The sequence below is a fragment of the Microcaecilia unicolor genome, chromosome 4 (assembly GCF_901765095.1).
Source record: "Microcaecilia unicolor chromosome 4, aMicUni1.1, whole genome shotgun sequence".
In the NCBI taxonomy this organism is placed as follows: Eukaryota; Metazoa; Chordata; class Amphibia; order Gymnophiona; family Siphonopidae; genus Microcaecilia; species Microcaecilia unicolor.
The window spans coordinates 102,285,330-102,298,567 of record NC_044034.1 but is presented as its reverse complement, the minus strand read 5'-3'; the positions used below and the strand labels follow the sequence as shown (position 1 = coordinate 102,298,567).

The 13,238-nt window shown below is 41.7% G+C and overlaps 1 protein-coding gene across 2 annotated transcripts in view; it reads left to right on the top strand.

Moving 5' to 3' along the window:
* NAA16 (N(alpha)-acetyltransferase 16, NatA auxiliary subunit) overlaps window positions 1-13,238 on the top strand; it is a 444,477-nt gene that overhangs the window by 216,756 nt on the left and 214,483 nt on the right. For both annotated transcript variants that reach the window (XM_030200546.1, XM_030200547.1), the window contains exon 7: window positions 3,486-3,605. In XM_030200546.1, coding sequence (XP_030056406.1) covers window positions 3,486-3,605 — 120 coding nt within the window. The remainder of the gene's footprint in view (window positions 1-3,485; window positions 3,606-13,238) is intronic.

Here is a 13,238-nt window from a genome sequence, read left to right as displayed (position 1 = left end):
GCTAATCCCAACATGATAAAGCCAAGAAATAAACTTTTATATAAGAACTGTTCTTAGAAAAGGCAGTCTTAACTGCTGGCCCTGGACTAGTTAAACTTTGTGCGTTTTTTTTTTTGTTACATTTGTACCCCGCGCTTTCCCACTCATGGCAGGCTCAATGCGGCTTACATTGGGCAATGGAGGGTTAAGTGACTTGCCCAGAATCACAAGGAGCTGCCTGTGCCTGAAGTGGGAATCGAACTCAGTTCCCCAGGATCAAAGTTCACCACTCTAACCACTAGGCCACTCCTCCACTCAGGTGTGGTGGTGGTGGGGGGGGGGGGGGGGGGAGTTGAGAAAGCTTTATGGAACTGTTCAAGAGTCAGCTACACAATCTGGAGGTTAGAGAGTTCAGAAAAGCGCTCTAAATTTTTAAAAATCGTTATCTTTTTCCACCCCACTCAAAGCACTTATAAACGTTCCATCAGTAACAAAGTGTGTATTTATATTCTGTCATGTAATAGTAGGAGGCTCCAGGTAAATCCATTGAGCACATTTCTTAGCCATCAAACATGATTTTTTGCACAAATAATACCTGCTCATTTCTTAACTCCAGCTCATCATCAATATCTAAAATACAGAATTCAATAGATTTAGGAAATTCTTGATCCATTAAACATGGTAAGTCCACAGGGTGTCCCAAAAGGTGTCAATATAATCATACTGCTAAAAGTAATAAATGTATGTGCCCTCTGCAGTGGAGCACTTAGGACAGGAAGGCAGCACATTTTTCCAGACTTTGTGAGCCATGGGGAAAGGATTGACTTATATTTATACCCCTTATAATATTTACCGTATTTTTCGGACTATAGGACGCACCTAGGTTTTAGAGGAGGGAAATAGGAAAAAAAAATTTTGGACTATAAGACGCACCTTTTTCCTCCTCTACAACCTAGGTGCTCCGGTGCGTCTTGTCCGAATATCTCCCGTTTCCAGGGTCCCCCGTTTCCAATGTCTCCCTCCCGAGTTCTGGGATGACCAGCCCGCCCTCCCTCTGAGATCGCCCGCCCTCTTTCTGAGATCCCCTTTTCTTCCTCTGAGTTCTAAGTAATTTTACCTAGTCGGGGCAGCAGCAGAAGCGAAAACCATGCAACCTCGGCACGTCACTCTTCCCTGTTCTGCTTTTCTCAGCTCTGGTCCCGCCCACTGAGGGCGGGACCAGAGCTGAGAAAAACAGAACAGGGAAGAGTAATGTGCCGAGGCTGCATGGTTTTTGCTTCTGCTGCTGCCCCGACTAGGTAAAATTACTTAGAACTCAGAGGGAAGGGGATCTCGGAGAGAGGGCGGGAGGGAAGGGGATCTCGGAGGGAGGGCAGGCTGGGGATCTCGGAAGTCGAATTTCTCTACGTTCCGACTATGACGCACCCCCCATTTTCCTCCCAAATTTGGGGGGAAAAAAGTGCGTCTTATAGTCCGAAAAATACGGTACCTGTGAGCCCTCATAAGTTTCTCTTTCTTGTGACCAACATGTATCAAGCCTTCATCATTCCACACCACTGAATATTGCTTCATAAGTATTTGTGCACCTGAAGATGATCTCACGCTCTCTCAGCCAACCTGTAAGTAGCCCCCAGGAAATCAAGACTGACTTTGGAATTTATCATTCTCCTTCAAAAACTGTACTCTAGTAATGCCCTTGGTTTTCCCATAAACTAAATCCCTATACCTTCCATCTCTGCCATTTTTAAATGTTGATTCCAGCAGCCTGGTTTCATCCTGGCTGCTAGCATAAATACTGAAAATCTGTAGCCCTCACAGCATGGAAATTGAGCAGTGTTTAGTCTGTACTCTCTGTTTACCAACACCATCCTGATAGATACAAGAAAATTTGCATACCTTTTCAGATGGATGAGGTTTTCTGTCTGGTGCTTTACAAATGGTTACAAGCCTGCTATGTGTCCCTGACCCACCATACTTCACTATTTGTTTCATTTATATTCTCTTGGTTTCCAGACATTTTTCATCAGAGTGCATCTTAGTACCCTCTTGGCCTATCATGCTCCAGTTGATATGCTTCTGCTTACTAGTGTCCTATTGTTTTCATGAAAGAACATTTGTATTAAACCACCACTATAGAATCCTACTGTTCCCTGGAATCTTAATATTGTCTTAACTTCCCTAATGAAGTCTTCATATTAACCACTGGAGTCTGTTTCTCATAAGTATCTTAAGTGGAAAGTGCTCTTAGTGGCTGTTAGCTGTGCTAGAAGAATAAGTAAACTCCAAGAACTTAAGGAAGTTCTACAAATTAAGTTTGTGCTTATGGTACTACTTCTTTGCACATCAATGAATGGTGCTTCCCACTTCCTGTTTAAAGCCTCATAAAAATTCTTCTGAGAAATGCCTTCACACTGTGGACAGGCCCTTGCATACTACCTTAGAAGAATGGAGTCAGTCAGAAAGTGTGTGCAGCTCTGTCTCCTTTGACCCTAACAGGATTGACATACCAGTTGTCAAAAGAACTACTGCAAATCAGCTGACATCCTGCATCCAATACTGTTAAGAGTAAGTGGGTACTCCTGTGAGCTCTAAAGTATAGCTTCAACAACTTAAAGCCACCATAGCTATAGGACCTCTCCTAAAGTCTGCTTCATTTGAATACTATCTGTAAAGCAGTGACTTGGTCCTTCCTTCATTCATTCACTTCACAATACTGCTTAGACCAAGACACAATAAAGGACAGTTCCTTTAGTCAAGCTGTGCTGGCCAACCTGTTTGTATAAAGTAGTAACTCTTGCCTTTCTACTGTTGGATACTCTTGTATGGGACAATGCAGAAAGAAATGAACAGCCTTAACCTTGTACTCCTGATTCAGCTCAACTAGATGAAGGAAAAACTATTGTTGCTCACCTGTAACAGATCTTTTCTGTAAACATCAGGGTTGATGAGGCACACAATCCCTCCTGCCTCCCTGAGACTTTCCTGAATGTTTTGAACTTTGGAACTGAGAGGCCGATGCACAAAACTAACTGTGCTGTTAACATTTTCTTTAGACTGGTTGTAGCCAGTCTAAAGCAAACGTTATTTAGTCAGTAATGCACAAAGGGGCCTTCCGTAGTTCTAATGTGTGCTGTTAGCAGCCACCGAGAACCCCATGCAAATGTATTAGTGAGCTCATTAGTGTTCTAATGAGCATTCTGGGTAATGCACAGCTGCAGAGCACAACTTAATAAGTTTTACTGAGAGAGCCATATTTTACTGCTGCTTTTGTGCATCGGGCCCTGAGTAGCTGAGGAGACTGCTGTGTGCAGGAAGGAATTTGCATGCTCAGAACCTCTGAACTCTGGGCGAGCTGTTCATCTTGGTGCTCTTGTTTGACGACATACACTCCTGTGCCTGATCAGTACAGTCTGTGGAAAACACCTGTTAAAAGGTGAGCAACAGTTTGTTTTCCTGCTATATTTTCAGTGCTCTTCTATGAACATAGATTTCTTTTGAATTTGTAGGAGAAATGTTGCTGAGATTAGGAAGAGTTTCAGAAGCAGCTAAAGTATACAGGGACTTGATTGATCGGAATGCAGAAAATTGGTGTTACTATGAAGGCTTGGAACAGTCTCTACAACCCAGTAAGTAATTTACTCTAAGTGGTGACAAATCCATTACTACTACTACTACTATTTAGCATTTCTATAGCGCTACAAGGCATACGCAGCGCTGCACAAACATAGAAGAAAGACAGTCCCTGCTCAAAGAGCTTACAATCCATCACTATATGCAGCAACTTGGGTTTAAGCAGTAGTGAGCTGACTGTTGGACAAGAACCCAGGAACAACTTGCTAATACTGGTATTTATTTTTGTTCATGTCTTGGGAAATAAATACACTATATGAAATTTTCCGTATGTTGGCACCTGTTAGCTCAGCAGAATAGCTTCAGTTGGGAAAGAAGAGTTCCTATGTTGCCTCCTCTCTAGAATCCCTTTTGCTGCTGCTGCTACTACTGCTTCCCTAGTCTTCACCCAGGTATGCTTAAATGCGTAAACTGTATACTTTTGCTGCTGTTCTCTTCTGTATGGGAGTTTAGTCTGTGTTCTATTTGTACTTAAGCCTATCTGAAATGCTGTAGAGGTAGTATGACAAATCTTTCTAACAGAGGGGTCTACATTAGAGCTTGATATAAGTTGCAGGGTTATATTTTCATGCCCAAAATTTGCCTGCAGTCTTTTTTTTTCCATCCCTGGATATTGCAGGATGGAAGTGTTGCGCACAGCCTGAGGGTCTGTGCCCAGAGTAGCATATGGTGGCAAGCTGGGTCATGCTAGATCAATGTCCTGTGAAAACCACCTTGACGTAGAAAGGCATGTGTCTACTCCTGAGATACACTGTATATATAGGTTTAGTTGGCCCACTGAACCTGCCTGATTGCTACAGTATTGTAGCTTTCTTTCAGCTGTGTGCTTGCATTTTTTTTTTTAACATCCATACGAAGGTTCTGATTTCAGTTCCAGAGGTAGCATGTTCCAAAGTTTGGGAGCTGCATAGCCAAATGTGACTTCTTGAGGGACATTTTTGTGTATAAGGGAAGGGGGGAGGGGGAGAAATTTGCAAAAGTGCATGTTGAGAAGGTGCAGGGAACAAGTTGGAAAGGGGATGAGGCTTACATTCAAAGTGGTTTACACATTATATACAGGTATTTATTTTGAACCTGAGGCAATGGAGGGTTAAGTGACTTGCCCAAAGTTGGAAGGGACTGCAGTGGGAATTGAATCCAACTACCCAGGTTCTCAGTCCACCATACTAACCACTAGGCTAATATAATCAGGAGCAGAAGACTGTAGACGACATATACTAGTGTTTATATGTTCAGAAACTGATAGCCAATGTTGAATTTTAAGTAAAGGTGCCATATGGTCAAACATGTGAGCATTATGTAAAAGTTTGTTGTTGTGGACTCTTATTAATTGACGTTATTTAAGTGATGTGAGAGGGAGACCAGAGAATAAAGAATTACAATAGTCCTAATGGATAATGACTAAAGACAAAATTAAGTGATCAGATGCATGATAAATGACCAGATGCATTGCAGTGCAAAAAAGGAAGCTTGGAGGATGTTATCAATATGCTATTTAAATGTTAAGTTATGATCAGAAAGAACCCCAAGAAATCTAACCTGATCTTTATGAGTCTGGAGAACAGGGTGCGATGGAACTATATAAAATAGATTGGAGAAATGTATTGATTCTGATTTGGAGATATGGAGAGACAGTTTGTGAGTTTGTTGCCAGGTAGAAGCGTGTTCAAGACAAGAATTTAAAGGTTTGGTATCAGTAGAATTGGATGAAAATGTAAAGAGACTTAGTATATCATCTGCATAACAATATGGACTGCAGCCGTACGAATGGATCAGGGTAATAAGAGGGGAAATAGATTGAAAAGAATAGGTGCCAAAATAGATCCTTGAACTCCAGAATTATAGTATTTCGCTGAGAAATTATCAGAAAATATTTGGTAAGAACACAGAGAAGTAGGAAGTGAACCAGGACAGTACAGTACTCGAAATACCCATTGATGAGAGGCTATGGAGAAGCAAATCATGATCAATCATGCCAAAAGCTGATGTGAGGTCTACAGAAACCACAACCACAGATGATTTTTGATCAAGAAAGGTAGGTAGTTCATTGTGAAAAGCCATGAATAGTTTTGACGTTGTGGGCTTTTCTAAAGCCAACTTGTCTAAGATGAAGAGCAAAAGTTTTTATCAGAGAAAGAAGTAAGTTAGGCCAGGACTACCCTTTCTAAGAGCTTAGAGAAGAAAGGAAAGTTAGAAATCGGATGATCGTTTATGGAGATAGTGGGGTCTAAACTTGGTTTCTTCTGAATAGGTATTATAGTTGCAGATTTCCATGTATCTGGAACAGTGCCAGATTCTAGTCTCTTAGAAGGAAAGATATCAGAGTGAGATGAAAGCGCTTAAACGTGTTGGCCAAGGATCCAGGGAGGGGGGAATTTAAATGAAGGTTAGGGAAAATGGTTAAATGATCTTGCATGGAGGGAATATTAAATGAAATACCATTGATTGTTAAGAGAGCAGTTTAAGTCAAGGATATCTGTGAACTTAAATTCAAGCTAAGACTGGTAATTTATGCTGCCCTGCTAATGCTAAAGTATTTAGTGAAGGAAAATAATCAGGTTACTGGAAGGGGAAGATGTGACACAGGAGGTTTTATTTAAAAGCTGAATAATTTTTGTAGTTAATTGTTAGCATGTTTTATAGACTAGATAAAGTAATTAAACATAAATAACACCTCACCATACGTACCACTAAATGTAGCTTTATAATGAAAGTAGGCAGAGATGGAATGTTGTTTGTGCCATTAAGTAAGCCAGGGTGAAGTGTCAAGAAGAGCAGCTTAAATTGCTCTTAATAGGAGCTGAGGTGTTAAGGATTTTAACAAATATTCTGAAAGTCCACAGCCTGGTCAGAAAGGGATAGGGAGTAAGATTCTGTTTGGCATTATTGATTTTAGTTTTTTTGTTTTTTTTTTCATCCTAGAGTTCTAGTGTAGGTAGTAATAAGATTGGTGGAATTGGGAGGAAGAGAGAGAATAACTTGGAATGTAAGTAAGACGTGGTCTAACTATGGAACAGAAATATGGGTGAAAGTAAGGGAGGAGAGAAGAGAGGAATTAAAGGACAAAACTAAATCCAGAGTATTATCAAGGGAGTACATGGAAAGTCAACATGTGTGTTGAGAGTAGCTAATGTTGAGATTTACATGTAAATAAGACAAAAAATATGTGTTTTTTTAACCTTTTCAATTGCGTGGTTTTTTTTTAATTCACAGGGTAGTAGGGAGGAGAACCAAATGTTAAGCTGATCAGTTTAAAGGGGTAACTACCTGTATCTTTTTTTGTAATATTTCCTATATCCAACTTCCTTTGGCGGTAATCATGGATCGCTCTTTTATTTGTGGACTAAATAACCAATTTAATTTACAGTTGTTTTTTCTCAGAATGTATTTCTTTTGGAAATTGTTGTATTGTTTCAAAGATTATAGTATCTTTGTATTTAATTGAAAATTTATAAATAAATAATAATAAAGAGAGTAGCCAATGTTAAGTAATGAGAGAAAATCAGAAGAGGAACTTGTAAAGGGAGATTAAAATTACTGAGTAGGAGAGGAGAAAAGGAAATCCTGCGTTCGGAAATAAAGGCCAACAGCTCTTCAAGGGAAGCAATAATAGCTGGGGGGGGGGGGGGGGAGATAATAGATTAAGGCTAGATTAAAAAGTTGGATTGGAGGAAGTAAAACTAAGAATACCGACATGGATTGTCCTATTCTTCACTTCTGGGCCTTCTTCCTCCTGGGTGCTCAAAACAAGCAGAGGAACAGGAGGAGAGAGGCTGCATGCCACACTAGTTCTCACTGCTGGAGGGGGAAGGGCTCTGTATAGAGAAACACAAACTTCTTTAAAGCATTCCATGTTCTGGACCTGAACCATAATACTTCTACTAAGTGTTTTGATATTTTTATTCTTAATTTGTGAACTTTCAGTCTACAGGTTTATCTATTCTCTGGACTTCATTACTTATTGCTTAATTAATTTGTCCTGGTGTACTTCTGTCTTCTAATCCAGACCCTAAAAAGACAAAAAAACATTCTCTTCCTTTCTGCCTAGCTCTGATAGTAGCATAGGGTTTTCAAACTGTTTCTTGTCCTTTACCTTCTAACTCTTGCTGTAACATTCTAACTTTGGCTACTATACTGTGGCCAAGTTCTGCTAGGTTTATTTTCTATTGCTAGTCCTAGGTAAAAAAAAAAAAAAAGCAGCTTTAGTCTTAAAACTGGCTTAATTTGCATTTACATTTTAGGGACTGCTATAATTGGGACTATTTAGATTTACAGCAGAAAAGTTAGTTTCTATCTGGATTTGACTGTTGTATCAAACTGAATTTGATTATTTTAGCAAATTTTTTTTATAGAGAACTTGGCTGGCTCACTGAGACTTATAGTCCCACTCAACCTCCCCACACCCCACCATCCCCAGAGTTTTCTACTCATATATAGACAACCCAAAAATCATTAACGTTACTCCTCAGTCATACACAGGCAATCATACTGACTTAACCCTATCATAGTACACCTGTTCATACCCATTCCAACCAATCAAGATGATTTTTATTCTGTGTAATAATCGTGGTGCTTTAGTTCCAAGGCACACCATCTGGAGGCTTAAAGCTTGTCTTATCTGTTTTCAGTTTTTTAGTATAAAACAGGAGCTCAGCAAACTAAAGTAGGAATTAGATGCAATTAAAGCAGCTTCTATTGCTGCACAGAATCATACCAATTTATCACCACTGCCCCAGAGAATAAAACCACCTAATAATAGATGGATCATAGTAGGCTTAGGTAGACTATGACATGTGGCACAGAAGCATCCACCACCCCCCCCCCCCCCCACAATTGTTGCCCCTACAGAATTCTTTTGCTACATTACAGCACTATGATGATCCAGAAAACAGAACTGAGGTGGAACAAAAAGTGTCCCAAGAGAAAAGACAACCTCAAAGCACTAATAAAGAATCTCATACCAGAGAACTGTTGTTGCTGGGCATTATCTTTGAAACATAGTTCAAGGGGTCCAACAAAGTGAAATACCTTCCAGGCTACTTGGCTACTAGGAGAACCAGACAGGTACTGAATATAATCAGAGAAGAAACTAAGGAGTGTAACACTGATGTAGATATCCACCTGGGAACAAATGACCTGGCCACAGTGCAGAGAGTTTTTTCAGGAGCTGGGGGAGGGTTTACAACTTTTGGTACAAATGGTAGTTTTTTCTGAAGTACTACATACTTTTGGAAAAGGAGAGAAAAGTTTACCAAAATACTGAGAATTTCAATAGGTTGATCAAAGCCTGGTGTCATCAAGAAGGTTTTAGATACATAGGAGGATGGGGGCAATACATGGAAAAACAAAAGACTATATTGTAACAATGGACTATATTTCACTGTGGCAGGTAAAATCCTTGTGTCAGGTTCTCAGGTTCAGAGCCCGCGGGGACGGGCTCTTGGAGCAAACGTGAGCCCTTGGGCTGCAGACGAGGAGCGACAGCAGCAGGCAAAACCCACCAACCAACGCTGGGCAAGCACACCGACACCGGCAGGGACTGCAGGCACTGCCCAGCGAGCCGGAACACACAGACTAGAACCCCCTGGACTGGAACACACAGGACCGGAACACACTGGACTAGAGTACACCGGACTGGTCCGCACTGGACTGGAACACACTGAACTGGAACACACCGGACTGGTCCACACTGCTTCACCTGCACTTAGCCACTGTCCCCCAGGAGTTGAGCCCCTGGGTTCAAGCAGCCGGCAGGACTTACCGGATACCACGGGGGCTGGGATACTAGAACAAGCTTGACAGTACCAAAACCAGAAATGGGACTAGGACTGAGGGACCACCTCAGACCCTGGAATACCACGCAAGCTTGCACAAACCAGGAGCAGAGGGCCAAGACAAGACGGAAGTGCTCCCAAGCACCAAAAGGAAAGGCAGGGAAACCCAGCAATACAGAAGTGTTCCTATAGCATAACCAGACTGAAGTGCTCCTAAGCACCTAACCACACAAGTGCTCCTAAGCACTATACGAACAGAAGAATGCCTAAGCACTAAACTAACAGGGGTGCTCCTAAGCACCAAGCTACAGCAGTGCTTCACAGCACTAAACTAACAAAGGGGAAGCAGGTGAGCCACAAGGAGAAAGTAGGAAAGCTAAACACATAAACTAACAAAGGTGCTCCTAAGCACTAAGCTACAGCAGTGCTCCACAGCATTAAACTAACAAAGGTGCTCCTAAGCACTAAGCTACAGCAGTGCTCCACAGCACTAAACTAACAAAGGTGCTCCTAAGCACTAAGCTACAGCAGTGCTCCACAGCACTAAACTAACAAAGGTGCTCCTAAGCACTAAGCTACAGCAGTGCTCCACAGCACTAAACTAACAAAGGTGCTCCTAAGCACTAAGCTACAGCAGTGCTCCACAGCACTAAACTAACAAAGGTGCTCCTAAGCACTCCACCAACAACAGTGCTCCTAAGCACTAAACTAATCAGGAGTGCTCCTAAGCACTCCACCAACAACAGTGCTCCTAAGCACTAAACTAATCAGGAGTGCTCCTAAGCACTCCACTAACAGAAGTGCTTCTAACAGCACCAAAACCAGAAGTACTTCTAACAGCAAAACAGAAGTGCTTCTAACAGCACCAAAAGGGAATGCAGGGGAGCCACAAGGAAAAAGCAGGGAAGCTAAACACAAGTCAAAAGTGCATACTGCACCAACACTAACCTGGACCTAAAGCAAAACGTTGCAAAGGCCAAGGCAGCAAGTTCCCAGGTGGCTAATAAGCTCATCACAGCTGAGCTCAGCTGCAACAATCACAAGGCAGCTATGGGTGAGGCTAGCTGCCAAACTTCCACACAAGACTGGAAGGCTAAAATATCTGGACCGGAATGAAAAGAGTCTGGAAAGTCTATGGCAGCCACCGGTTCTGGCCACCAGAGGGCGAGAGGAGCACAACCCAAGGGAAAAAAGTCACAAACGTGACACCTTGGAAGGAAAATCGGACAATATATAGGCATTTAAACTAGAAGGTGGGGGTGGCAAATGGAGGCAGGTCACTTCCAGTGGTCAACCCCAGCTAAAGACAAGGTGTGACGACAGTAAAGAAAACAGCAATCTTTTCAAATCACTTCTTACCAACACAGCAGGAAGTGACAAGACAAAACTAAACAGGAGATGTGACTGCCACTGAAATGCAGCTGGAAAGCGATGACCACAAGTTCTCGCAGTCTAAGCAACAAAGTTCATGATCTGCAAACCCTGATGTTAGAGGCAGACTTAGACATTGTTGCTATCATGGAGATATGGTTCAATGACTCACATGAATGGAATGCAAACATACCAGGCTACAGTCTATTTAGAAAGGATAGAGATGGTCATAAAGATGGAGTAGCAGCTCTGTATGGGAGAAATGATATCGCAGTGACTGCAATGCCAGGGGCCTGGTGAAAGGACGAAACGATATGGATCACTTTGAAAAGAAATGATGGAACCTCTGTCCACATGGCTGTTGCCTATAGACCTCCAACACAATCTAGATAAAGATCTGGTTACAGATATCCAAAAGTTGGGAAAGAAAGAGATGCTGTTCCTTGGAGATTTCAACCTTCTGGATGCAGATTGGAAAGTTCCATCTGCGGAATCGGAAAGAAGTAGAGAGATCATGGATGCCTTACTAAGTGCTCTGCTCGGACAAATGGTGACAACCCACAAGGGAAGGAGCTATGCAGGATCTGGTGCTCACAAATGGGGAAAGTACGTGTAATGTCTGAGTGAGTGCCCACTTGGGCAACAGTGATTATCAAACAGTTTGGTTTGATATAACAGCTAAAATGGCGGGTAGCCACTCAAAATTCAAGTCCTGATGTCAAACATGCTGACTTTAGCAAAATAGGGGATATTCCTGAAGAAAGAGCTGATGTGCTGGGAGGACATATGAGAAGTGGAAAGGCAGTGGTCCAGGCTGTAAGGAGCTATAAATATGGATACTAAACTTTATGTAAAGAGAGTAAATAAAAACAAGAGTAAAGGGAAACCAATATGGTTCTCCAAGCAAGTGGCTGAGAAAATAAAGGCTAAAGAGTTGGCATTCATGAAATACAGAAAAACTCAAGAAGAGGAACACAGAGAGGAATACCGGATGAAACTGAAAGAAGCCAAGAGAGAGATATGCCTGGCAAAATCATAAAGGGAAGAACAAATGGCTAGTAATGTAAGGTGAGTTGACAAGAATTTTTTCAGGTATATTAGTGAAAAGAGGAAGACTAAAAATGGAATTGAGACTGAAAGATGCTGTGAATCACTATTTGGAGAATGATGACAAAAAAGCAAACGTGCTAAACAAATACTTTTCTTCTATGTACACTGAAGAAAATCCTGGAGAAGGACCATGATTGACTGGCAAAGGTACATATGAGAAAGAAGTGGGTATGGCACCATTCATGGAAGAAAGTTTTTATGAATATCTTGAAAAATTGAAGGTGGACAATGCTATGGGACAGGATGGGATCTATTCTAGGGTATTGAGGGAGCTTAGAGAGGTTCTGGTGGGTTCTTTTTAAAGATTTGTTTAATAAACACTTGGAGATGGGGGAGGTTCCTTGAGATTGGAGAAGAGCGGATGTGGTTCCTCTTCACAAAAGTGGTGACAGAGAAAAAGCTGGAAACTACAGTCTGGTAATCCTCACTTCAGTTACTGGAAAAGTAATGGAAGTGATGCTGAAAGAAAGGATAGTGAATTTCCTGGAATCCAATAGACTACAGGATCTGAGACAACATGGTTTTACCAAAGATAAATTGTGCCAAACGAATCTGATTGAATTCTTTGACTAAGTGACCAGAGAATTGGATGAAGGTCATGCGCTAGATGTAATCTACTTTGATACGGTTTCTCATAGGAGGCTCTTGAATAAATTTGACAGGCTGAAGTTAGGAGCAACACCAAATGGTGAACTGGATTTGGAACTCGTTGACAGCAGAGGTGGTTAATGGAATTTACTCAGAGGAAGGAAAGGTGAGTAGTGAAGTGCCTCAAGGATCGGTGCTGGGGCCGATTCTGTTCAATATATGTGTTTGCGACCTTGCCAAAGGTTTAGAAGGTAAGGTCTACTTATAGCAGATGATACCAAGATTTGTAACAGAGTGGACACTCCGGAGGGAGTGGAAAACATGAAAAAGGATCTGCAAAAGTCAGAAGAATGGTCTAAAGTTTTGGCAATTAAAATTCAATGCTAGGAAGTACAAAGTGATGCACTTAGGGAGTAGAAATCCAAGGGAAACATATATACTAGGCAGTGAGAGACTGATATGCAGAGACAGGGAGAGGGATCTTGGGGGGGATGATAGTATCTGAGGATCAGAAGGCAACGAAACTGTGTGACAAGGCAGTAGCCATAGCCAGAAGAATGCTAGGCTGTATAGAGAGGTGTAACCAGCAGAAGAAAGAAGGTGTTGATGTCTCTGTACAAGTCATTGGTGAGGCACCACCTGGAGTATTGTGTTCAGTTTTAGAGGCTGTATCTTGCTAAAGTTGTAAGAAGACTTGAAGCGGTCCAGAGGAAGGTGACAAGAATGATATGGGGCTTCCACCAAAGGACATATGAGAAGAGACTGGAAGACCTGAATATGTGTACC